This window comes from Podarcis melisellensis, assembly GCF_964234715.1.
Source record: "Podarcis melisellensis genome assembly, chromosome: 8".
Classification (NCBI taxonomy): Eukaryota; Metazoa; Chordata; class Lepidosauria; order Squamata; family Lacertidae; genus Podarcis; species Podarcis melisellensis.
Window position 1 is genome coordinate 55,983,771 of NC_138540.1, and position 24,844 is coordinate 56,008,614.

The window sequence follows — 24,844 nt, forward strand, 5'->3', positions numbered from 1 at the left end:
GGAGCTTCCCAGAGCCAACCCACTGACCACAGTAAGAAGCGGGATCAGGGCCAGATTTAGGTTTGATGGGGCCCTAAGCTACTGAAGGTAACGGGACCCTTTATATATCCAGCTGTCCTTTGTCAACAACAAATTGTCACTGCTTTTTGTGTTGAGTATATGCTATATGGTAATTTATGGACCTAATAGGTATCTAAATCCATTCACACATAACAAAATACAGTGGTACCTCGGGTTAAGTACTTAATTTGTTCCGGAGGTCCGTTCTTAACCTGAAACTGTTCTTAACCTGAAGCACCACTTTAGCTAATGGGGCCTCCTGCTGCCGCCGCGCCGCCGGAGCACAATTTCTGTTCTCATCCTGAAGCAAAGTTCTTAACCCGAGGTAATATTTCTGGGTTAGCAGAGTCTGTAACCTGAAGCGTATGTAACCTGAAGCGTATGTAACCCGAGGTACCACTGTATGTATTTACTTACATCATAGGAGCCTACACAACATAAAACACTGTTTCTGTATGTAGACTTTATTTTGTTTTTTATCTTATATTTTGGAAATGTACATCCAGGTTTTCCCTCCTTTACATTTTTGGGGCCCCCCCCAAAAGAGTAGGGCCTTAAGCTATAACTTGTTTAGCTTATACGTAGGTAAATGCAGCATTGAGTGGGATGCTGGAGGAGATAGGGCCTGTCCTGATCCAGTGGGGTTCGTCTTATGGAAATTAGGACGGACTTTCCGACCGTTGTTCAACAGTGGAACGGGCTGCCTCGGACGGTGTGATGGCCTTTCCTGCACCGGCTGTTTTTCAAGCAGCTTCCCAACAGGAGTCAACATGCCTAAGAGCTGGGATAGAGACTGTGCATACTTGAGGAGGAAGCCCGCTTGGAATCAGAGGCTGCATAGAAACCGACTTGCAGCATTTCAGGGGCCCGATCCTCTCTGCTGCCCCCCTTTCCAGCGCCTGCCCGGGTTGGTGGTGGCTCGCTCCCCCCGCGCTTACAAATGAGGGACGGCGATTCTGAAACCCATTACCCCCTCTCTAGCTCCCTCCGCCTCTGGGAAACAGAGGACTCGAAGACTCAGAGCGCCCTTCCTGCGCGAATAAATCCTGTCTTTGATCTTGACAAAGGAAAGCGAGAATCAGGAGCGAAAGGCAACAGGGAAGCGGTATCAAAGGCAGTCCAACTGCGCCTGCGCAAGCCTGTGGGTGGCGGAGCAGTACGCGCACCAATCCTCTTTCGGAATCTCTTCCATGGGAGGGAGCGCGTTTTAGGCAGCTTGTCAGGATGGCCGAGCGGTCTAAGGCGCTGCGTTCAGGTCGCAGTCTCCCCTGGAGGCGTGGGTTCGAATCCCACTTCTGACAAAGAGCTCCAATATTTTTTTTCCTTTAAAAAAAATCATTTTAATACGATTACTTACATTATTTAACCTCGTTGCCCCTGCAAACAAAGTCTGCCTTAAGTAAATCACAACGGAGATTCAGCAGCGTGGAGCCATGCTTAACTGTTCTCTAAACAGGAGGTGTTATTTGACTCTGAATTACCACCGCCCTGTGTAAACGTCCCCTCGATCTAAATTCTAACGCAGAGACTTTAAAATTCCTGGAACACAGGAAGGGAGCTATTTGTCTTTGACCACTTCCGACTTTTGTGCAGATAGTTGTAGGAGTGCAATGTTATTTTGCGAAGAAATATGTAGGGGTGCAATATTATTTTGCAAAGAACTCTTGATGCGGAATTCCTGAATGTCTGATTCCTATTAGCACGCATCTTTTAAAGCCTCCATCACTCTCCATGTTTTAAAAGGGTGTGGAATTGAAAGTAGTGACCGCCCGCGTCAATCCCAGAGCTCGAGCTGTCTGGTATAGGGAAAGAATGCTGGTATAGGGAAGGAATGCTGATCCGAACTTGTTCAATACTTTAAACACCAATAATAATTTCGATTTACTTCACAGGGTTGTTGTGAGCACTGCAGCAAACAGCGGGTGGAAGCAGAAGTCTGCCCCCTAGTGGAAGGCACCGAGTAATGCTAGCAGAGGCACTGGAAAAGGAAACGCAGCAAGGCTGCTAATGGGATCTGATCATTGATTCACAGAATTGTAGAATTGGAAGGAACAACGAGGGTCATTTAGTTCAACCCTCTGCATTGTAGGAGACTTCTGCCCAACGTGGGACTCGAACCTAGAACACTGAGATTAATAGTCTCATACTCTATCGGCTAAACTAGCCCAGCAGAATTGGCAGATCAAGTCAGACAAATATCCATCATCAATCAGCTGGTAGCTGGAAGATGTCACTGCCCTGTCTATACAAAGGCAGCAATTTCGTTTAGATACTTCTTCTTCTTCTTCTTCTTCTTCTTCTTCTTCTTCTTCTTCTTCTTCTTCTTCTTCTTCTTCTTTTATTGCATTTACATGTATATCCTCATCCCACAATTTTTAGTTGCTTTTATTGTCAATTTGTCAATTGCCTTGGGACTTATGAAAATGGTGCCGCATAAATTATTATTAATGTTATTCTAGTTGTTGAAATAAAATAATGTCTAATATCCTCATAACAACCCTATAAGACTGAGAGGCAGTGACTGACCAAGGTCACCCAATGAGCTCCATGGCTGTCAGGATTTGAACCCTGGTCTCTCCGGTCCTAGGCTAACCACTGCACTGTATCGACACTTATAGTAACTATTTTATCTGCTTTTCATTTGTTTGTTTTATTAATTTCAAATGTATTCTCATATCCTGCCCGATATCGGTTTAATATAGGGCTACGGTTGTAAGTATTTTAATTAATTAATTAATGTATGGCTGGAGTGGTATTTTAATGAATTAATAAAATAATAAAGGGGGGAAACATTGAACACCCTCTTCTCCATCCTTGATCAAATGTGGAGCGCCCGCTGTACTTTCAAATTATAATAATAACAACTATAAAATCATCTAGTCACAGATCTCCTCTGCCCCCCAGGGAGGATTTGAAACCAATGTGAGCCTGGTTCAAATCCAGCATTCCAGGAATGGCCAAGCTGGTTATTATCTGCACCCCCAGTTTTATTTATTATTTATGTACTGTATTGTATTTATAGCCCAAGGAGCTCAAGGTGACATAAATGGTTCTTCTCCTCCTCCTCATTTAATCTCCACAACAACCCTGTGAGGTAGGTTAGGCAGAGAGGGAGCGACTGCCCTGCAAGGTCACCCATTGAGCTTCATGGCCGAGCTGGGAGATTTGTTTTTTTAAAAAAGATATTTATTAAAGTTTCAATATTAATACAATAAAAAAAATCAAAAAGAAAAAAGAAAAATTAACAAAAATACAAAAATAAAAATAATTAAAAACACACAAAGTTCCCATAACTTATTTTCCATTAACTTATTTCCCAGACCTCCTCATACCTCCCTTTTTTGTATTCCAATTCAAATTGTTAATTCAGCAAATGCTTATCAATAAGTTTTAACCTACTTCTGAACCTTTTTTTCCATATTCTCTTAAAACATTGCAGCTGGAAACCGCTTAATTTCTATCCGACATCATTCTAACATTCATTAATTTTGTAGTATTTCTGTAGATAGTCTTTGAATTTCTTCCAATCTTCTTCCGCTGACTCTTCTCCCTGGTCTCGGATTCTGCCAGTCATTTCTGCCAGTCCCATATAGTCTATCGTCTTCATCTGCCATTCTTCCAGAGTGGGTAGATCCTGTGTCTTCCAGTACTTTGCAATGAGTATTCTTGCTGCTGTTGTAGCATACATAAAGAAAGTTCTATCCTTCTTTGACACCGAGCTGGGAGATTTGAACCCTGGTCTCTACCAGACCATAGTCAGACACTCTAACCATTACACCACACACTACAGCATTTTCTGGGGGCTCAGAACACACCCTAGCTCTGTCACAAAGGGAAAGTATCTGAAGGTATCTGAAGAAGTGTGCATGCACACAAAAGCTTATACCAAGAACAAACTTGGTCTCTAAGGTGCTAGTGGACAATTTTTGTTATTTTTTTTATATTTCAACAAAGGGAAAGACAAGGGTCTACAGGAGCCTTCCCCAACATGGTGCTAAGCTGACTGGGACTGGGTACCCCAAAACCTCTACAGCAGGCACCCCCAAACTCAGCCCTCCAGGTGTTTTGGGACTACAACTCCCACCATCCCTAGCTAACAGGACCAGTGGTCAGGGATGTTGGGACAAAACATCTGGAGGGCCGAGTTTGGGGATGCCAGCTCTTGAGGGCATCAGACTAGTGCAGTCTATCATCAGAAAAGGCTCTGTTGTACTTTTAAAGGAGTGGGGGTTGCATAGTTTTCTGAGACCTGCCAAACCCGTTTGATCAGAGGCAACGTGGGACAAAAGAAATGTTTGTGTATGCCGGACAGAGTGGTGTGTTTCTCAGGCCATTTTCTGCTCTGTTGAAAATTATTTGTCTCCAGCATGAAGCTCCAATGGTTTTGGTGTTCCCTGGGCAGAGCGTACTTTCCAGGTCTGCTTTGAGATTTGAGGGCTGGCACAAGCCAGCTTCCTTATGAGTGGAAGGGATGGACTCTGCTATAAGGGTGACACCACACCCACCATTTATGGGAACCTGTCTCAAAGTAGAAGTAGTAACAATTTTATTTGTAAGCCATAACAAATAAAAAAAGACATCCACAACTTTGGCTCTTAATTTCCTGGGCAGCCAATGCAAATAGAGAAACACGTAAGGTCACATAATTTTCCATGTGAGCACAGCAGCTCACATGATGGAATAAAATAATCCCTGTGGCTCCCCTCTGGCAGATATTGTTACTTGCTACCATGGGCCAGGAGTCAGCTTTACCAGCTGAATAGCAGCCTGAAGGGGGAGAAGGTGGAATGACTGCAGCTCATCAGCCTTCAAGGACACGGAGAAGGTCTGATGAGAATCAGCTGGCTTCTGGCTTCTTAAGCAGAGCTTCCAGCAGTAGTCAGATGTGGGAAGCCAAGCTTGTAGTTCCTGGCTCTGCTGTGCTACTTCCTGCTCCTCCTGAGCCTTGATCATTGGATTCCCTGACCCCTGAACTATCTGACCACATGGATTGCTGTTTGCCTGACTCTGACTTTAGATGCTGACTCTGCCTCCAGGTAAGTACACCTCAGAGACTCTTCTGGTTGGCTGGTCTTCCACTCCACTGAGTTCTGCATGTTGTTGCTCAGCAATGAGACTAGGACACTCACCACCCCAATCTCCAAGTGCTGAGAAAATCCAGAGGTTCCACTGCTTGACCAGAGTTTGATTTCCTTAGAATAAAGGTTGGTAGAGGCTATGGTATCTTTAGGACATGGGTAGGCAAACAAAGGCCCGGGGGCTGGATCCGGCCCAATCGCCTTCTAAATCCGGCCCTCAGACGGCAGGAATCAGCGTGTTTTTACATGAGTAGAATGTGTCCCTTTTGTTTGTTTTTTAAAGTATATTTTTATTAAACAATTTTAACAGAACAAATTATCAATCAATATAACCAATTACATTTCCCCCCTTTTTATTCCCCCCCCCATCCCTCTCTCTACTACCCACTAAGGACTTCCCTCAGCTCCCCTTCCTGATTTGTTTGCATATATTATTCTCTGCATATTGTAAAATTGTACATATCATTGCCTTATCTGTCATATATTCTACTAATAAATTTGTGGATGTTTATTCAAAAACCTGCCAAGGAGTCCAAATCAATTTTTGGTTTTTTTAGATTAATGTGTCCTTTTATTTAAAATGCATCTCTGGGTTATTTGTGGGGCATAGGGATCCATTCATTCCCCCCCCCCAAAAAAATAATCTGCCCCCCCCCAAGGTCTGAGGGATAGTGGACCGGCCCCCTGCTGAAAAAGTTTGCTGACCCTTGCTTTAGGATATATGGTTTTCTTTACACATATACACAACCTGAGCGCAAGATAGTGGAGCCCACAGCATGAACGCCCCATCAGATCTTGCATCTCCATTAGTCGCATCTTTGGATGCAGCACAGAGCAAGCATGTCTCTGTCTCCAGCTGAAAGCCTGCTTCCAGCTCAGCTCACACACAACCTCTGGCTATTGTTCTCTTACCCAACAGCTAGGGGTGGGGGTGGGAAGGCCCATACATTAGCCTGGAAAGCACCAGTACTTGGTTGTAGCTCTTGCAGCCTGGCTTATTCTTTTGGAATGTTGATGAGGACACTGAAGTGGTCAGCTAAGATCATTGGAACTTGACTGGGGGGCTTGAGCAGTGGGATGCAGCCCCCAGGCTGGAAAAGTTTAGCTACACCTGACTCTAGATGTTTCCTCAGTAAATCTCACTGAGTTCAGCAGGACGTGCTCTGCAGAAAGTGCGCTTAGGGTTCCATCCTTCCTTGCTCATGTGGCAGGTGGTTCTTCAGAAGCAGGGAAAAGGTCAAAGGTGAGGCAGGGGCATTTCTATGCTCCTTTCATGCCCTTTCTGCAGGTAGAGTAGGCTGGATTGAAAACCAACACAAATACATGAATATTCTACTAAGATGAAATTCATTATCAAAAAGAATGAAGGAGTAGTCATCCTTGGGAGGCTAGGTAGTTCAGTGGTTAGAACATCTGTCTTGCATGCAGAAGGTCTCAGGTTTGATCCTGGGCAACATCTCCAGGTAAGGCTGGGAATGTCTCTTGCCTGAAACCCTGGATAGCTGCTGCCAGTCAGTGTTGACAATACTAACCTAGATGGACCATCAGTTGGATCCATTACAGTGCAGCTTGCTATGTCAATAATTAAAATAATTTTAATTTGCCATCCAGGAGTAAGGCCCATGCGGTTAAAGGCGTTTCCTCCTGAGTAAGGATCTCTGGGGACTCAGCTTCCTCCCTGCCCCCCGACCTTTGCTATGTCAGGAGGAGAAGGGAGGCTTTTGAGGAGTGGCACAAAGTAAAGGTCCTTGGCAGAGAAAGAAAAGGTGACTCCTGTGTTGAGTTGGGCCTTCCAACTCTACAATTGGACAATGATTCTGCGATTCACTGGAAATTTTTAAAACGAAGTCGGAAGGCCATCTGCCAGCATGGGAGCCAACTCCTTGGGGCTCACAAAATTCCGCATGAAGGGGCTGGACACCCACAAATTTTGGTGCCAGGGCCATGCACACTGTATGGGACCCATGGCCCCGGGCACCCACGGTCGAGGGACCAAGTTGGCACTCCTGTCTGCCTGGGATTCTTTAGCTGTGCTCCCTGCGCTGCAGGGGGTTGGACTGGATGACCTTTGGGGGTCCCTTCCAGCTATGCAATTCAATGATTCTACGAGTCTATGATAAGACCGACGTCCTGATGCCAAGGAAAGAATCCCCTGCTGAGAAAGCTGCGGTCTCCAAAGTTGCGGCGCAGGGCTTGTTCCAGGAAGGTGGCAACCCGAGGGCGGGAAAGGGTTAAGCCGGCTGCCTGGCGGCGGCTGGGCTCGCCCTCCGGGGGCTTGGGCTCTCGGCGGCGGCCCTGCCCTGCCCTGCCTTGCCTGCCTCCTCCTCCTGCTGCTTGTGCTCGGCGGACGCGCCTTCGAGGCACCGGGACCAGCGTTCCGAGGCAGCCCCAGCAGCAGCAGCCCGGCTCCCCGCTCCGCCGGCCCCTCTCGTGGCCCGATCCCCCTCCGGGGGGCGCCGACCGCAGCCTCAGGATGCCCGAGTTCCCGGCCAAAGTCAGCACCCGGACCAGCACCCCCGCCGGGGCTCAGGGCGGCGGGCTGCTGCGCTCCTCCTCGGTGGACCTCGAATTCCTCCGCTCCCTCTTCGGGGTCCTGATGATCGTGGAAATCGTGAGTCGACCCCCGCCCCAAGCTCTTTCCTTTTCCCATCCCTCCTCTCCGGTCCTGCGGCCGAGAGAGGCGTCTTCCGAGAAGAGGGTGTCTCTGAGCGCACGCAGAGTGCCGTCCTAGCCTAGCGGCTCCGTAGCGGCCAGGCGCGTCAGGCTAGGATCTCTTTCCCTCGCTCGTTGGCTTGAGCGCGGGGAGGGGCGTCGGAACATGGAGGGGGGTCCAAATCCGGCAGAACTGGCTCCCCACTTCTGAAAGGAGGGAAGTCATCTGATAACAACCCTTACCGTCGAAAGAGGGCTTCCAGAAGTCCAGTTGAGCTGCCCAACCGCACTATCTCAGCGGCAGAGCAGCTGCTTGGCATGCAGAAGGTCTTCAGCGGGTGGTTTTTTAAGCAGAGGTTGGATTCCTTGGCTGTGATGCATTGCTGCTGGTTGGACTAATGACTCTTGTTGGGGGGGGGGTGTCCCTTCCATGTCCTATGATTCTGTGATTCCAAGGAGGGCTGGAAAAGACTCCCAGATGAAGCCCTCTCTCCAGCTTGGGGGGTTTGTGGGTTGACCCCAGGGCAGAAGAATCGTGGGCAGCGTGGAGGGATGATAGCGAGATGCAGAATGAAGTCGGGCAGAGCAGCGTCACTTGCACCTGCTTGCTGCTTGGCTTTGCCCTCTTCTGCTTTGCACCAAGCAGCAAAGGGCTTGAAAACGGGGACTAGCACCTTGAGGTGGCTGTGCAGGGTGCCCCAGGGAGGTAGGACTGGTTCTTGCTCCAATGCAGATAATTTTACCTGCGAAAATTTGGAGGGTGAGTAGGGGTAACGGGCTTCCACATCAATGTCTTGCTGTGAAAATACTTTGGGCCAGGAAAGCAAAGAGTGCTCCTAAGTACCGGTATGTACAGCATACCTTTTCGCCTGCGTAATTTTGGGCTACAGGTGGGAGAACGGAATTCTGGAGTTATCTCCTGTGTAACAATAACATCCCTGCCAAGTTCCCAGCCAAGAGATGGAGGAGAGCTATCCGCTCCGCATATACTAGCGTCATCTCAGACTTTTTTGAATTCTAGGGAAGTTGGCTTTCCAAATGATTTCATTTTCTGGGCTCCCTTCTTCCAATAATAGCCATTGATTTCACAAGGGACTTTGCAGACACCTGCGCTCAGAGCTGTTGTGCACGCAGGTCTCTTGTTTGTGTGCAAACATTTCCAGATTGTGGCTCTAAGCCAGCTCTTACCTTTACAGAGGAACAAAGTAGGACTCCTTCTTTGTAAAGTGCTATGCACATTGGCACTCTGTGTGTGTGTGTGTGTGTGCACTAATAAATCATCTCCAGCCTCTCCTAAAACCACACACAGAAGACTCATTAAAACTAGCACAGACTCTATTGTTTGGGGGGCTGTGGGTGGGTCAAACACTGCTTTGGAATACCAGAGCTGGGTTTGGGGGAGGCGGGGCAGGAGAGGCAACTTCTACACATTTTCAGGAGACTTCTGGTTCTGATAGAAGGTGACTGAGGGTTTATTCAATTCCCCCCCCCCAAGTTTGTGGCTGGCCGGCTGTCCCACAGAGTACCCAAATGGGAATGACTCCAGAAGAGGGACAAACTTTTCCCCAAACTTGTGTCATAAGAGGCAACCCACCCCACACTCTAAAAATGCACAGTAGGTTTTTCTAACTGGTGTTGTCCTGATGTTTTGGACCAATATTTGCAGCCATAGCAGACGTGTAAAGCAAGAAGTGTTTCCTTAGAAATGTGCAAAGTACCTTTTCCTTGTTATGGAACTCCTTTCTGGTGGATATTCAACAGGCAATGACACTTTGGAAGACGTATTTTAATTGCAAACTGTCTTCTCAGAAGAATAACCGAATCCTAGCCACCATTTTTCTGCACAATGAGAATGTGTCTGATTAGGATTCATGGGTGTAGCCAGGATTTTTGTGGGGGGTGGGCAGAACCTTAGTTAGCTATGCTATTTTTATTGATTTAGGGAGGGCTGCTCCCCCTCCCTGCCTCCTTTTGGCTACACCCATGTTAGGAATGTATTGCATATAACTTTTATTTGTATACGGTATTCCTTTGAGGGTGTGTGTGTGTTTTTTTAGTATGAAGCAATTTAAGAAATTTCCTAAATGAACAGAATGTCAGAATTGCCATCCTAAGCATCTGGAGGGCACCAGGTTGGGGAAGGCTGCTGGGTAGAATTTGTCTCCCTTTCCCCAGCTTCACAGGGCACAGATATGTGTCAGAAAAGGAGGGGTTCATTGGGGTGGTGGGGGCAGGTAGGCAGGCAGGAAACCCAGCCAGATGGGCGGGGTATAAATAATAAAATCATCACCCACCCACCCACCCACCCACACAGCACAACACACCTCCAGTGCAGATCATGTAGGGTTTTCTACAGACAATCTATCCATCCATGTCTTGGAAGGTGATGGGGGTGGGGCAAAGCCTCTATTCATCACCCTCCAAAATGGCCTGAGAACAAAGGACTTGGATAGGATGTTTTGGTGTGGTTTGTTTTTGCAAAAGGGAAGCCTTGAAGAATTGTTTCTTCTGCCTCCTGTGGTTAAGGTGGTCCTGTACCACCTCTGGACCCCCTAGCCTCATTCTCTTTTGAGGAACAGCATGGCTGCTGGCTAAGATACAAGAAGTTCCTGCTATTTGTGCTCTCTGGGAACAATTGGAGACATTTTTGTCCCAGTTTGTGTGATGTCAGTCTTTGTACTGTTTTTAAACCTACCTTTAATGGTTGGGGGGGGTTGTTGTGTTCCTTTAAAACCTATTTTAGTTGTTTTCCTTGCATTATTTTAAATTGCCTTGAAATTTGCAAGAGGAGATTCACAAATTAGTTCTGGTGTGTGTGTGTGTGTGTGTGTGTGTGTGTGTGTGTGTGTGTGTAGACCAGTCTTTGCCAGTCTGGCACCCATCCAGATGTTTTGGAGCCCAACTCTCCTGACCGGGGCTGATGGGGCCTGTGGCCCCAAAGGGATGGAGAGCACAGGTAGGCAAAGGTGGATGTAGAGAGATTCAGCCTTAATGGGCTCTTTTCACACTTTAGCCACGCAGTTATAGCAAATGTCAGGGGGATAAAGGGGTTGTTCTTTCCTTTCCCCTCAATAAATTAACTATTGTCCACAGCTGGGTTGGAGAGTTGTAAAACATGCCTGTTGAGTTGGATTGCAGGGGGTTCGACTAGATGGCCCTTTGGCTCCCTTCCAACTCTACAATTCTATGAATTTGACTACAGAATAGGAGTGTGTTCATTTCTTCCAGGCTGCTAAAAGGTGTGATTATATCTGTGCACCTAAGGTTCACTTGATTTCAGCATAGCGGTATCTACCTCTTGAGTGGAAAAGGGCAGTTGCCTGGTGTAAAGGTCTCTCCAGAAGCAGAGAGAAATCATGAAATTGTAGAATTGTAGTATTGGAAGGGACCCCACGGGTCACCGAATCCTACGCCCTGCAGTGCAGGAATCACAGTGCAATAATCCCTGACAGGTGGCCACCCAACCTCTGCTTAAAAACCTCCAATGAAGGAGTATCTGCCCCCTTCTGAGGAAGTCAGTTTTCTTGTCAAATGGCTCTTACAGTCAGAAAGGTCTTCCTAATGTTGATTCAGAATCTCCTTTCTTGTAATTATCACAGCCTACAGAAATAACGCCAAGCCATACCCAGTGGCAGCTAAGGTGAGGCGAAGGGTGGGAGGACAACAGTAGGTGGCGCCAGAGCTAGTAAGTGGTGGTGCCAACTAATTCTGGTTTGGTCTCTGCCTCCTCCCTGTTGAATTTGTTAATGGCAGCACTGAGTCAGAGGAGGAGGAAGCTGACGCCCTGTACCGCCTGCTGGGCTGTTCGTAATCCACCTTGCTCTTCCTCCTCCTCCTGCGCTAACTAGATCTGAGCCATGGTTTGGCTTAGCGTTGTGTCCAAACCCAGGCTGGTGCTTTGGTGTCTCTCTGCATGCAAGCCATGATCTGTGGGGAAGTTTTCTTCTTGGCTTGTTGCTTGTGGTTTGGCTGGGGGAGATGAACCATGAACCAGGGATGTAACGCTAAACCATGGTACAACAGCAGGGGTGGAGTGGGGCTAATGAAGCAGCATTATTTTTGCTAAGTCCCCACACTCCTGTGTCTTCACACTTAGTCATCATTTGTTATTGTTGTAGCCCAAAACCTCTGGAGGGCTGGCCGATAAAGAAATGCTCCTGTCCAGCCATCGGCACTCAATACTAAGGTTCTCTTTTATATTGGTTAACAGTAGGCAGAGCTTGTTGTTGTTTAGTCGTTTAGTCATGTCCGACTCTTCATGACCCCATGGACCAGAACACACCAGGCACTCCTGTCTTCCACTGCCTCCCACAGTTTGTTCAGATTCATGTTTGTAGCTTCGAGAACACTGTCCAACCATCTTGTCTTCTGTTGTCCCCTTCTCCTTGTGCCCTCAATCTTTCCCAGCATCAGGGTCTTTTCCAGGGAGTCTTCTCTTCTCATGAGGTGGCCAAAGTATTGGAGCCTCAGCTTCAGGATCTGTCCTTCCAGTGAGCACTCAGGGCTGATTTCCTTCAGAATGGATAGGTTTGATCTTCTTGCAGTCCATGGGACTCTCAAGAATCTCCTCCAGCACCATAATTCAAAAAGTCATTGTTTAGCTTCATATTATTTGCAAACTGGGCCTCTGGACCTTGCCCAGTTCAGTCACTGGAAATGTGCAATATTTATACAGTTATGTAATTCCATGCTCTAGACTTCCTGATCCTACTGGGGTGGGAGGTATTTTAGATGGTGATGTGTGTTGTGCCACATTCTTGAAATAAGTGGAGCATCTGCCCTTCTGCATTTTGCCCCCCTGCCCCCAGCTTGATCTGCTGACTTGGGCCCCAGACCTCTGCCCCCAAGTCCTGCCCTGGTGGCACCACCACAGAAGCTTGGGGACGGACAAAAGAACTTTTGTGGATGATTTTCTGACTTGGCAACCCACCTGCAGCAGCAGCAGCAGCAGAGTCTGAGGTCAATGCTCTGCAGAAAGCAGCACAGGCTGGGCTAACGAGGAGTTTGAGCAGACAGAGAAGAACAGTTTCTAACAAGAGCTGAAACTGTGGGTGCTGTTTCATAAGGCTCCATGAGTAGCTCGTTAAGGATCTTCTGCCTGTTCCATTCCCCCTCCCATTATTTTACTGAACTTTTTATGTGGGAAAAATACAAGTTACATCAGGTGTGAACCAAAAGCATCTGCTTTTGGCTTTACATATTAAAAAGAGTGAATAAAGCTTTTGTTACAAAAGTTGGGTGCCACCCCCACTCTCTGCTGAGCAATAGCAAGTTTCCCAGGGTTCCAGGCATTCACCCAGGATTAGTAGAAATGATGCAGCAGAGACTGTCATAGCTTTAAGAAATATAGTTTATTTACATCTTCAGCTTACATGGAGAGAATCCAGAACTTAAAGCATGGTCATTTCAAGATGCGCTTGTTCCTCACAGCAGTGCAACCCTGGAGTCAAACCTGGGCATCTCCCAGTCAGCCTTCAGCCAGCCTCTCCCTTCTTTTTCCCAGCACACTTTGCTTAAGACACTCATTTCCTGTCACTTTCCACCCAGTGACCCTGGCAACCTTCTGTCTGCCCAGCAGGAGTGCCAACTTGGCCCTGCGACCATGGATGTCCGGGGCTGTGTGTGCCATGCAGTGTGCATGGCCCTGTAACCAAAATTTGAGTGCCTGGCACCCAGGAGAATTTGGTGGGTGCTCGGGCACCCAGGGTCCCAGGGAGTTGGCACTAATGCTGCGTAGACCCAAAATTCCTCTTTGATGGGGTGTCAACACCTGTTGTCATGTTAAAGCCTCTATCCCAGGTGAAGCTGTGGCTTGGAAAGGAAGCTTAGCCTGTATTTTTCCACTGTCCTGCAATCTTCTCTTCAAATAAGCACCCAACTGCCACACCCCAGCCGGCAGCCCAACGATTTTGCATCTGGTCCCAGCTGTTGGGCCTCAGGGTCCTAGTGAAGAATAAGGTAGATCTGGCAAGGTGAAGGTCAGCCCGCACCTATTGAGGAGGATACTTCTTCTGACTGCATGCTTCCTCAAAAAAATACCACCCAGGTTGGCCCTTAGAGGCATGTGGGGGGAGGAGTGGGGCTCTGGGGTAAGTTTGTGCCCCTTCAGATACCCCTTGCATTATCTCCTAATGGGAGTTTCAGCTGTTGTTCTTTCATGTTTACCTTTGCCGCTGCCTCTTCCTCCAAGGAACTCAGGAGAGCGCATGTGGCTGTTTCTCTCATCCCCATTTTATTTTCACAATAATTCTGTGGGGTTAAGAAGAGAGAGAGAAACCAAAGACTGACAAACTATCTCAAGAAGGTGAGCCTTCATAGTTGAGTGTTCTCTCAGATTTCTCTGATCATATTCCACAATATCACATTGTCTTGTTTTAAGCATGTGCTTGGAATGTGTATGGTAAAAACACAACTCCAGGGGGTGAAGAACACGTCTTTCAGCTTAGGTTTGCTGTGGTTGCACACCACAGAGGCAGGCTCCATTATCCTGCCCTGTCCTTAATTCGTATTGTTACATGCACCCCACTCCCCAAGTAATGGGAGACTTCAGAGGTGCTAGTGCACACCTGTGTCTTCCCAGCTTCAGACAAGACTAGAAAAGACTGGCCTACTCTTCTCCTACCTCCAGAATGACATTGCCTCCAATCAGGTGAGGGAGGAAAGTCTGCCCCCTTCTTCTGGAAGCATCACTAGCCAGTAATTTCTATGACAACACACCTGTCCTGGGCCAACTCTTTAGTCATGTAAAAAGATGCTTAATGGACTTGGCTAGGGCCACTTAACAGACTGGTCTGACTCGTTCCTTCTATGTTTGGGGGTGGAATCCAAACATGACATCCATGCCATCACCCCAGTTCTATCATGCTATATTTCATTGCTAAGTCGCTCTCATTTTCCCTCCTCCTGAGCAGTTTCTGGGCGCTTTAATAGTTGTGTTTTTTATAGTTAATAAGGGTGCCTTTTTATGTGGCGCCAAACCGAACGCCTGAAACAGTTGCCTCACTCTGCTCAATGATAGGACCAACTCTGCATGGCACAGAACAGCAAACAGTGACATGGCAAAGGTGGGAGAAAACAGCTGGGATTCACCCATCTCTGCCCAAAGTGACAGTTGTAAAAATATTCATATCCCAAAGCCCTCCCCAACTGACCAGGCACCCAAACTATCCTCCTCTCCTCTGCACAATGAAAATGGCTGGTATTAGCTGCCATGCCCACAATTTGTTTGCTTTTTGTTTTGTTTTTTGCTTCTTTGGAATGTATCCATGAAGGAAACAAAGGGAGCTGGATCAGTAGGTAGAGAGGAGGGGTGGGGGTGGGGAAGGAGGCAGTGAATGGAAATGTTCTGTGACACTTCCCCAATGTCATTGCATTATTGCCGTCTGGACTAGAGGGCAATGAAAGTGAGACAAAAAACAGGCAAACCAGAACATATATAGTTTCAGGGGCATGCACTAACTGGACATGCAGTACATCTGCCCCCAAGCTTTTCCATATGTAAAAACTACTGAAAGCCTATGACCACCCTGATAGTATTATGGGTATGAATCTTCATAGAATCAGAGTTGTGAGAGACCCCTTGGGTAATCTAGCCCAACCCCCTGAGATGCAGGAATCACTGCTCAAGAATTCCTGACAAATGGCCATCCAACTTCTGTTTAAAAACCTCCAGGAAAGGGAGAGTCCAACACCTTCCAAAGGAGTCTGTTCCACTGTCAAATGGCTTTTATTGTCAGAAGGTTCTTCCTAATGTTTAGTTAGAATCTTCTTTCTTGTTACTCGAATCCATCAGTTCAGGTCCTCCCCTCAGGAGGAATGGAAAACAAGCTTGCACCATCTACCCAGGGACAGCCCTTCAGATATTTGAAGATGGCTATCATTTCTCCTCTCAGTCTCCTCTTCTCCAGGATGAACATTCCCAAGTCCTTAAAACTGATCTTCATAAGACTTGATTTCCAGAACCTGTATCATCTTGGTCACCCTCCTCTGCGCACACTGCAGCTTGTCAATAGTCTTCTTAAACCATGGAGTCCACAAATGGACACAGGACTGACCAAGGGTCTGAGTAAGGCAGAATAGAGTGGTACTATTACATACTTCCCTTGATCTGGACACTAGACCTCTGTTGATGCAGGTTATAATTGCATTATCCTTTACTGCTGCTGCACCATGCTTGTAGATATGATGCACACAACAGAGGAGGATGCCTGAGGGGTCTCAAAGCCCAGCTGCCACTGCCTCTGATAACCGCATCGCCTGCAAGGCTGTGAGAGACCAATTACTTTCCTACTTGTTTGCAAACCTGCAGGGCTGAACAGGGCTTCGTCCAGCCAGAGATGGGGGGGGGGTTTGATTGTGTTGTTCTTTAAAGGCAGACTTACCTACTTTTAACTTTTCAAAACAGAGTGTGAACTAAAGTAGTAATCCTTTGAAATGTACACTTCTCTGAATTTTGAAGTGTAATTTCTCCAGCCATTTAATGTGCACAAACGTGTATGTATTGATGACAATATTATAAAAACCACATTTTATTATGGGAAATTGCTTTGCAAATATATTAGGATAAATTTGCACTAAGCTGTTGATGAATTTTCATGCGGACTTTCATCCTGTCTTTTTTTTTTTACAAACTGATATGGACATTTGGAGAACTAAACTTCTGATAAAAAGAAGAAGAGAGAAGCTGAGAGAAACCAAAGTTGATTTATTGGCCCACCCCTGTCGTCCTCTCCTCCACACTTCGGTTTGCAGTCAGTCTGATGTGGGTCCTACAGAGTGCCTTGCCAGTGCCAGCCTTTCAATAGCCTTTTGTGCTGGATCGTGCATGGCTGTGCTTGATGCCCCAAGGAATGGGCAATCTGATAACTATCAAGCTGGATTTGAAAACAGCTTTATCTTTTTGCTAAAGTTAATATAGCAGGACTAACAACGGAAGTCAGCGGCAGCCAGGCTGCTGCAGGCAATTGGCTGCCATGGGAACATCTCCTTTCTACTCCCTCCTTGAAAGCAGAACTCCCTTCCCCTCAATTACATGCCAAATTTGTGGCTGGCCACCTCTAGTCAAGCCCAGAGCAGAATTTCAACTGCGTTCGACCTCCTGTACCAACCGCAACATCATCATCAATATATTTTCTTAATAGCTATTGTGGAGGCAGGGAAGGAGAAGCCTGAAAGAGAAGGCATTGTCCAGACCGAAGCAACAGGAGAGAGCCAGAGTGTTTATGCCGGAGACAATGTCTCTTTGGCCACATAGCGCCTCTTTCATGGCCACCAGCAATGAAAGACTTTTGTGGAGTCACCGGCGGTAAATCAAGCCCCTGGCCAGCTGCTTTAACTGCATCATTCTCCTCCTCCTCTACCTCCTCCCCGTAAGAGGGATATTAATACTTTGGAGATGATGTGAGGTGTCCTCTTCCTTAACCTGATGCCTCCACTTTCTAAGCTACTTGCCTCCAGCGGGTGAACTCGATGTTCTCTTTGTGGGTGCAGAAACCAACCAGTCCCTGCAAGCTGGGAGTCTGCACAGTCACTTCCTATTGTTAATCTTATTTATGACAACGTTTTCAATGTGCATCTTTGCTTCTTGTTTTTTAATTTTTTCTATGGTTGCATGTGCGTTGTGGGCAGAAAATTGCTTGCTTGTTTACTCTCCAGCAGCCAAGGGGCTGGATGACTTAGCCAAGGCGGCAGCAGGAGCAGACAGGAGCTGTGCCCCACTAGGCCCCAGAGCCAGGAAAGAGACAATGGGCAACAAGCCCCTAGGGAGGTAGAACATTGCTTCCAGTGACTGAGCAGAAGCCAAGAGTGTGCCTATGTAACCATGGACACAGACACCATGAGGCGGTTTGCAGGCGCCTGAAGTACATTGCATTGGCACTTGAGAGAGAATGAAGAGCTTGTGCCAAAGTTGCCAGGTGCCTTTATTCTGCACATCTGTGTCACTAGGAATAAATTCAGTGGAACTGTGTGCCACAGTGAAATGTACCATATTGCAGCAATGCCTGTTTGCCCTGGGAGTGAAGTACAGTAGTGTGGTGGGGTTGGAGCTTACCTACCGCTTCTTTCAGATGACATGCATCACAGTTTGAGAAGGCTGAAAGGTGGGTAGAGGACGATGACTAGGATGAGCAAGAGTCTGGAAACTAAGCCTTATGAGGAATGGTTGAGGGAGTTGGGCCTGGAGGAGATGGAGAGGTGAAATGATAGCTCTCTGCAAATACAGTGGTACCTCGGGTTAAGAACTTAATTCGTTCCGGAGGTCTGTTCTGAACCTGAAACTGTTCTTAACCTGAGGTACCACTTTAGCTAATGGGGCTCCCGCTGCCAATGCTGCACAATTTCTGTTCTCATCCTGAAGCAAAGTTCTTAACCCGAGGTACTATTTCTGGGTTAGCAGTCTGTAACCTGAAGTGTCTGTAACCTGAAGCATCTGTAACCCGAGATACCACTGTATCTAAAAGGCTGTCACATGGAAGATGGAGCAAGTTTGTTTAATGCTGCTCCTGAAGGTAGGACCTGAACTGAGGAATTCAAATGACAAGAAAGGAGATTCTGACTAAAGATCAGGAGGCACTTTCTGACAGGAAAAGATGTCCGGCAGCTGGTGGACTTTCACGGGAGGTTTTTCAGCAGAGCTTGGATGGTCATCTGTCATGGAAGCTTTAGCTTTGATTCCTGCATTTCAGGGGGTTGGACTAGATGACCCTTGGGGTTCCTTCCAACTCCAATTCTGCAAAATATCCTTCACTAGCAAAAGTTGTCAATGTCCTTTTTTCTGTTGTGCAGGTGCTGGGATGCCTGGTGTGGGCCCTCATTGCTGACACATATTACCAACCGTACCCTTCCTATGGGTGGGTGATGTTTGTCGCTATCTTCTTCTGGCTGGTAACAGTCATCCTTTTTGGGATGTACCTCTTCCAACTCCAGACGAAGCTCTACATGATTCCTTGGCCTATTGTGGTGAGTACCCAATACCCTTCCTCAGCCTGGGGCCCTTCAGTTGTTTTGAACTACAGCTCCCAGGTGCTCTGGCACACCCTACCCCAAGCCCTCTCCCCCTCCCCCCACTGTCCTCCAGATGGTTTGGGCTACAGCTTTCAGCTGTGCCTGCCTGAGGGCTGATGGGAACTGTAGATCAAACCACCAGGAGGGCAGTGGGGGTGGCAGGAAGTCTGGCCTTTCCTGTTAAGTTCTGGAAGCCTAGCTACCTCCCTATTTATCAATTTATTTATTTTTTAATGTATGCACTGCTGCATCATAAAAAAATCAAAGCAGTTTGCAACAATAGGCGACTCTCCGTTTATGCAATTTGGCTCATGCACAAGCGTATGTACACGAGGTGCCAGGAAATCAATCAATCAAAATGGCAGAAAGCCGTGTAAAGGGCAAAAATTGCTTTGTAAATTGACACAAGGGCTTAAAACCTGGTTCAGTAGTAGACAGTGCTTAACCAGGGTGTCACATGTTGGCAGCTATGTGCGCCCATCAGCAGTCTGGCTGCTACATGCTTGCCCCAGTTGGAGCTTTTGGGCGAGCCCCAGGGCAGCCCCCCATAGAGTGCATTGCAGTAAACCAGCCTCAGGGTTACCAACATATGAACTTTAGGGAGCACATACTTTAGAGAGCAGCCTTTGTGCCTCTCTTCTGCTGTTAATGCCTGACTGTAATTCGTGCAGCTATCGCAGGAAAGAGAAAAGGCATTTGTAAGGCATATAAACCTTTTTTGCTCAGGATAGGTTCTGATGTTCACAGGACCAGCTGATCTAGTAGAATTAAATGATAGGTTTATTTCACCTTGTGTTTAAATGTAAGTATTGTTGGTCGTTGTTTTTTTTTAAAAAAATGCAAAATGGGCCTTAGGGAGGTGATGCAGAATTTGTAGCTTTCTAACAGCAGCAGGTGAAGATTGCCCCTGGCACCAGGGACATCAGCTTAGATGAGTCCTGCAGGAAACAGTTAAGTCTCCATTTCTGCAGCAATTCAGCAAGTCCCTTCTCTTCTGTGGAACAGCAAAGTGCCACCTCCCCATTCTGCCAGTCCAGAAGGCAGAGACAGGAAAGGAACAGTGCTCTCATTGTTACACTTTCATAACCAGTATGACTAGAATTCCTACAGCCATCTAAGCAGAAACTGTTGCCAAAATTCCAAAACTGAATGGGCGACTCTTGCAGTTGGTCCTGAGCAAATCAGCGAAGTGCGCACTTGTTTTGGCCACAGAACATCCTAGTCTAAGTGACCTTTATCAATCAGGAACAGATCCACAAAAGGGTCCCCTCCACACAGCTCACTTACAGAGAATTGCATGTGCTTTTTTCATCTACGATGAAGCCAGACATAAATATTAAGGCTGGTGCAACATGTTGACTGCTTCTAACTTCACAGTTTGAACAGTACATACCACCAAATTGGAGGCTACTCTTGCTTGTCTGCCAGTGCTTCAAGAGGACTGCTTTGTCTTTTCTAAAATTAATTTTAATTACCGTGGTTAAAGGACCATTATTCACCTTGTTTTTTTAAAAAAGAAAGTTGGTTTGCTTGCTTTAAAAAAAAAATACAGAACTGTTCAGGGGAATGTGCATTCGTGAGGTCGCATGCGCTAGCCATTCAGTACTGATGACATTTGACTTCTGCTGCAAAGTTGCATAACCAGAGGATTTTTTTTCTAGAGCTTGAAAAAAAATGTATGGTTGCTGTACAGGGGAGAGGCTATAGCTCATTGGTGAAACACACACATTGCATGCAGGAGACCCAGGCTCAATTTCCATTTTCATATAAAAGAATCAAGTAGCAGGTGATGGAGAAAGGTCTCTACCTGATCCTGAGGAAAGCTGCTGCCATTCAGAGTAAAGATGAATGGTCTAGATCAGGCATCCCCAAACTTGGCCCTCCAGCTGTTTGGGACTACAATTCCCATCATCCCTGACCACTGGTCTTGTTAGCTAGGGATGATGGGAGTTGTAGTCCCAAAACATCTGGAGGGCTGAGTTTGGGGGTGCCTGGTCTAGCTCAGGTTTGTAACCAAACACTGTAAAGATGCTTCCAACCCATAACTAAAATTATTACATCTGTCTTTACCCAATAAATGTTACATCTGTCTTCTTCACCTAATAAACACTATTATTTGCCTAGTGTTATATATCTGAATCAGAACAATCCTCAGAATCCTTTTCACTAGGATAAGCAAAACTACTGTATCCAATCTCTGTGGATTTGTATCCTAGAGTTTTCACCAGTGTGCTAGTTTGTTTGCATTCTCCTTGAGCGCAGGATGCTACAAGTAAAATCTCTTCATTCCTGGAGGAAGGCTGAGGGCAGTGCCATGGCAGCAAACTCATGCACCTGGCTGCTTAGGAGGAAGACTGGGTGTGGGAGAGGCGATTGGAAACACATGCCCATTTTCATCTCCCGGAACAACCTCGTGCGGGGGAGAAAATGGGCATCTTATTGGCTAACACCTGTGAGATCATACAGGCTTTAGTTCCTGTAGCAGCTTTGCAACTTATTTAAAATGTTCGTGCAGAGTTTCTTTTTGTAAGGAAAAAGGAAAAAGCACACATTATAAAGATGCAGTCAGTCCCCACCTGAAGCATGAGGGCGAGAGGCAAGAGCAAGATTCAGCTCGTATGCATAAGGCAGGTCATGGCATCCAGGTCACCTGCAGTTGAACAATCTGCTGTGAGAATTGTCAAAAATGTTAGGAACATAGGGAGATGCTTTTCTTTGAGTTGCAGCCCTTCCCCAATGTTCTGTAGGTCTTTGCCTTTAGACCTCATGGAATGTCCATTCTTTTTCTTCCAGCTAGTGGTATTCAATGTTGCTGCATCCGTCTTGTATGCAACAGCTTTCATCACAAGCGCGGCTTCTGTTGAGCCGTACTCCTGGCCGCACTCACCAGACTACAACAGAAGAGCGTCTGCCTCGGTGAGTTAACCCTTTGCACTTGCATCCCCGTTGCACTTGTTGCCGGGGGGGGGGGGGAGAAACGGCGTCATCTGAAATATGCGGTTTGCTGAATTTCGCAATCCAGCGAATTTGAGTGCACAGAAATGCATATGCTAAGGTAAAGGGTGCCTAAGAGTACACACATTGGTGAAAACAACATACAAAAATTATTTAGGGGAAACTGCTTTGCCACAAAGATGGAATTGCATAGAAAAATGTGTAACTTACAAAAAAGTTGCACTTAAATGTTGAGTTTTCATGAGGACTTTTTGTTTAAGAGAACACAATGGTGTGAAAATGTGGAGAACTGAATGAGGGGGAAAGTGAGAAGCTGAGAGAACCCAAAACTGACAGCTTCACCTATCCCTGCCCATCAGAATATGAAGGAAGCCTCCAGATGACTCTGAGCCCCCCCTTTCCTTTTACCATACCTACAGTTATATGACCCTGATTGCCCCCACAGTACTCAGCCCCCCATCCCCTGCAATGCCATCTGTAAATATGTGGTGCTAGCTTGCTAGTACATCATTTTGTGTACTCATCCAGAGCTTGCAGTGCCAGCAATGAGGTAACGTTCAGTAACTGGGAATCCAGCTGAAGCTACATTATGTGTTCTGTCCTCCTCCCTGGAGTAATTCAGCTCCTTAGTCCAGTGCCAGCCACCAGCATGACGGGTGATGTGTAATGCTGTGTTAACCAGTTTTGGCTAGGCAAGGGCACGCTGGCACACCACCCTCAATTTCCAGGTTATCATTTTGTACTGTGCTTTTACTGAAATCCACTGCAGGCTGAAATTGACATATTTATGTTAAATCCGTTTAGGACTGAAGTTTTAACAGTTCTGAGGGAGATCCTTCTTTGCATCTCACTTACTCTCTATTTTAAGAACTCAAGGCCGTGGGGTTCTTGAATGTTGTGCTGAGTATTGACATAGTCTTACGCCTTGGCTGGAAGCTACTTTTCTTATGTTATTAACAGCCACCAGAGTGGCTGTTTTGAAAGGCTTCAGTGCTGAAACTCAGCTTCTGCATTTGGCCTCTGTCCATACGATAAATGCCCAGCAGATTTGTGCACAAGACCAGTTCCCATCTCCCCCTTTAAAACTGCTATTCTAGCTGCCAGAAGAGGCAAGCTACTTTTAACTGAGATTTTAAGCAGAAAAGTGGATTGTCTCTACTGCAGGCAGTGGAGATCTTCACAGAAAATGTTGGGTTCATCAGCATTTTCCTACTGAAGCTCTTTTATTCCTCTTCAGCCAAAAAGGCTCCCAGAGGCTTACATAAACTCAGTAGAAACAACCACCACTGCAATCTTTGCCTGCACATTTACAATCTAATCATCATACGATGACTTGGGACCCAGGATGGACCTACAGCTTACTCACCTAAGCTCCTGGGACATTAATGCTCCCGTCTCCTGTCTTTTGCAGTTTTTTGCTTGCCTGGTGATGATTGGCTACGGGGTCAGTGCCTGCCTCAGCATTCGAGCCTGGAGGGGATATGGGAGTAACGCAGCAACCAGCCAAGCAACCATTTCTAATCACGCCTGAAAACTGTGGGCCATTTTTAATCAGCACTTGACTGGGTGACAGTGGCTACTGGGGCCTTTGGGTGTTTGGTGTCTTCCCTCTGCCCCTTTCCCTTCCAGACCTAGTACTCTGAATGCTATTCCCAGTCCCAGCTTTAGCATGGCCTTTGCCAAGTATGCTGTATGTGTTTTTAACGCCGTCTATAGCTGGTTAAAGCATCCCACCTCATACTTTGCACTAATTGGTATCCTCAGACTGGTCAAGGGCCAGCTGAATCAATGGAGCAAAGCCAGCAAGAGACAACCCAAGGGCTGGTTCTCTCTCTCTCTCTCTCTCTCTCTCTCTCTCACACACACACACACACACACACACACGACTCGTGGCTTGCAGTGAGTCAGCACAGGTAACACCCCATTTAGTAATCTCAGCAGCTCATGCCACTTTTGACCCAATGCTTCTGCAGGGACTGCCCTGTACAAACAGAAATCAAGTGGTTGAAATTAAGGGGGAACCTGCCTTTCTGTGCCTTGGCTGCATGTGATCTTATTGCTAAAGGCCACTGCATGTGGTGACCATTCAAAGTTGCAGGGTCAGATTTGTGCCGGCGATTTGACACTCCACAAGCCTGGTGCACACAGGTATTTGCTGTCACTTGATGACCGGCAGCTGAATGTGTCAACTGACTACACTGAGCATGCATCAGGTTGAAAGGGACATCAAAGTGCTCTGAAGTGGGAAGATGGTCCACTGAGCCACACTGTCATCAAGGGGTGGACACGCTCCTGTGAAGCAGCCCAGAGGATGCCCATCTCCAGGGACGGCCAAGCCAGCACGTCTCACCAAAAACTAAACCCACTAAAAAAGCAAACCCAGCAGCCTCCCTTTATGCCAGCCACTTTCAGCCATTATGTAAATAATGTATAATTATTAACCCAGTGTGTTCCATAGTAGCAAGGATGCTTCTGGTACAAGACCACAGGTATTTTATTTCTAAAAAAAGGTTTTGTTTTAAATAAAGTAAATAAATCTTTCACCCTTGTCAAATGAGGGCTTTCCAGCACCGAATTTGCTTGGAGAGGCACCTAATTCGTTTCCTTCAGTAGCACAAGTCCACGGGGAATGGCTCTGCCTGTCTTTACTTGTTAAACACTTATTTAGTTGCCAGATATAGTCTAGACAATTCAGGAAGGCATGTGGGTGTCCTGTGTTGGACTGCATTATGCAAGCCCAGCAGCCTGATAAACTCTTTCATTGTATGGCTAAGCAAAAAGCAAAAAAGTTTCCAGTCCTTATGAAGTGGGGTCCAGAAGAAATTCCAAAAGGCAGAGTTGGACTTTGTGACCAAGAGTTCCAAGCACACCAGGTCCAGCTAGCTTTTCACCTTCTATTAGAGACTCTCTTTCTTTCTTCCTTGATGGATTTTCCAGGCAATCTCCCATCCAGAAAACTAGGCCTGGGTTTCCTTAACTTCCACAGCAAGCTCTCAATGCTCTGCAATAGGCACCAGGGCATCACCCTAACTGTTCCATGAGTTTGGAGTTATGATCATGCCCTCTTGCTTCTCCTCCCTCTACCTTACCCTTTA

The 24,844-nt window shown here is 46.7% G+C and overlaps 1 protein-coding gene across 1 annotated transcript; it reads left to right on the plus strand.

The window, feature by feature from the left end:
- Window positions 1–7,451: 7,451 nt before the first annotated feature.
- On the plus strand, window positions 7,452–24,303 carry PLLP (plasmolipin). Its single transcript, XM_081922734.1, has 4 exons — window positions 7,452–7,749; window positions 18,576–18,749; window positions 21,588–21,710; window positions 23,161–24,303. The coding sequence occupies exons 1-4, from the start codon at window positions 7,612–7,614 to the stop codon at window positions 23,278–23,280; spliced, it is 555 nt and encodes a 184-aa protein (XP_081778860.1). The 5' UTR covers window positions 7,452–7,611; the 3' UTR covers window positions 23,281–24,303.
- The last annotated feature ends 541 nt before the right edge of the window (window positions 24,304–24,844 follow it).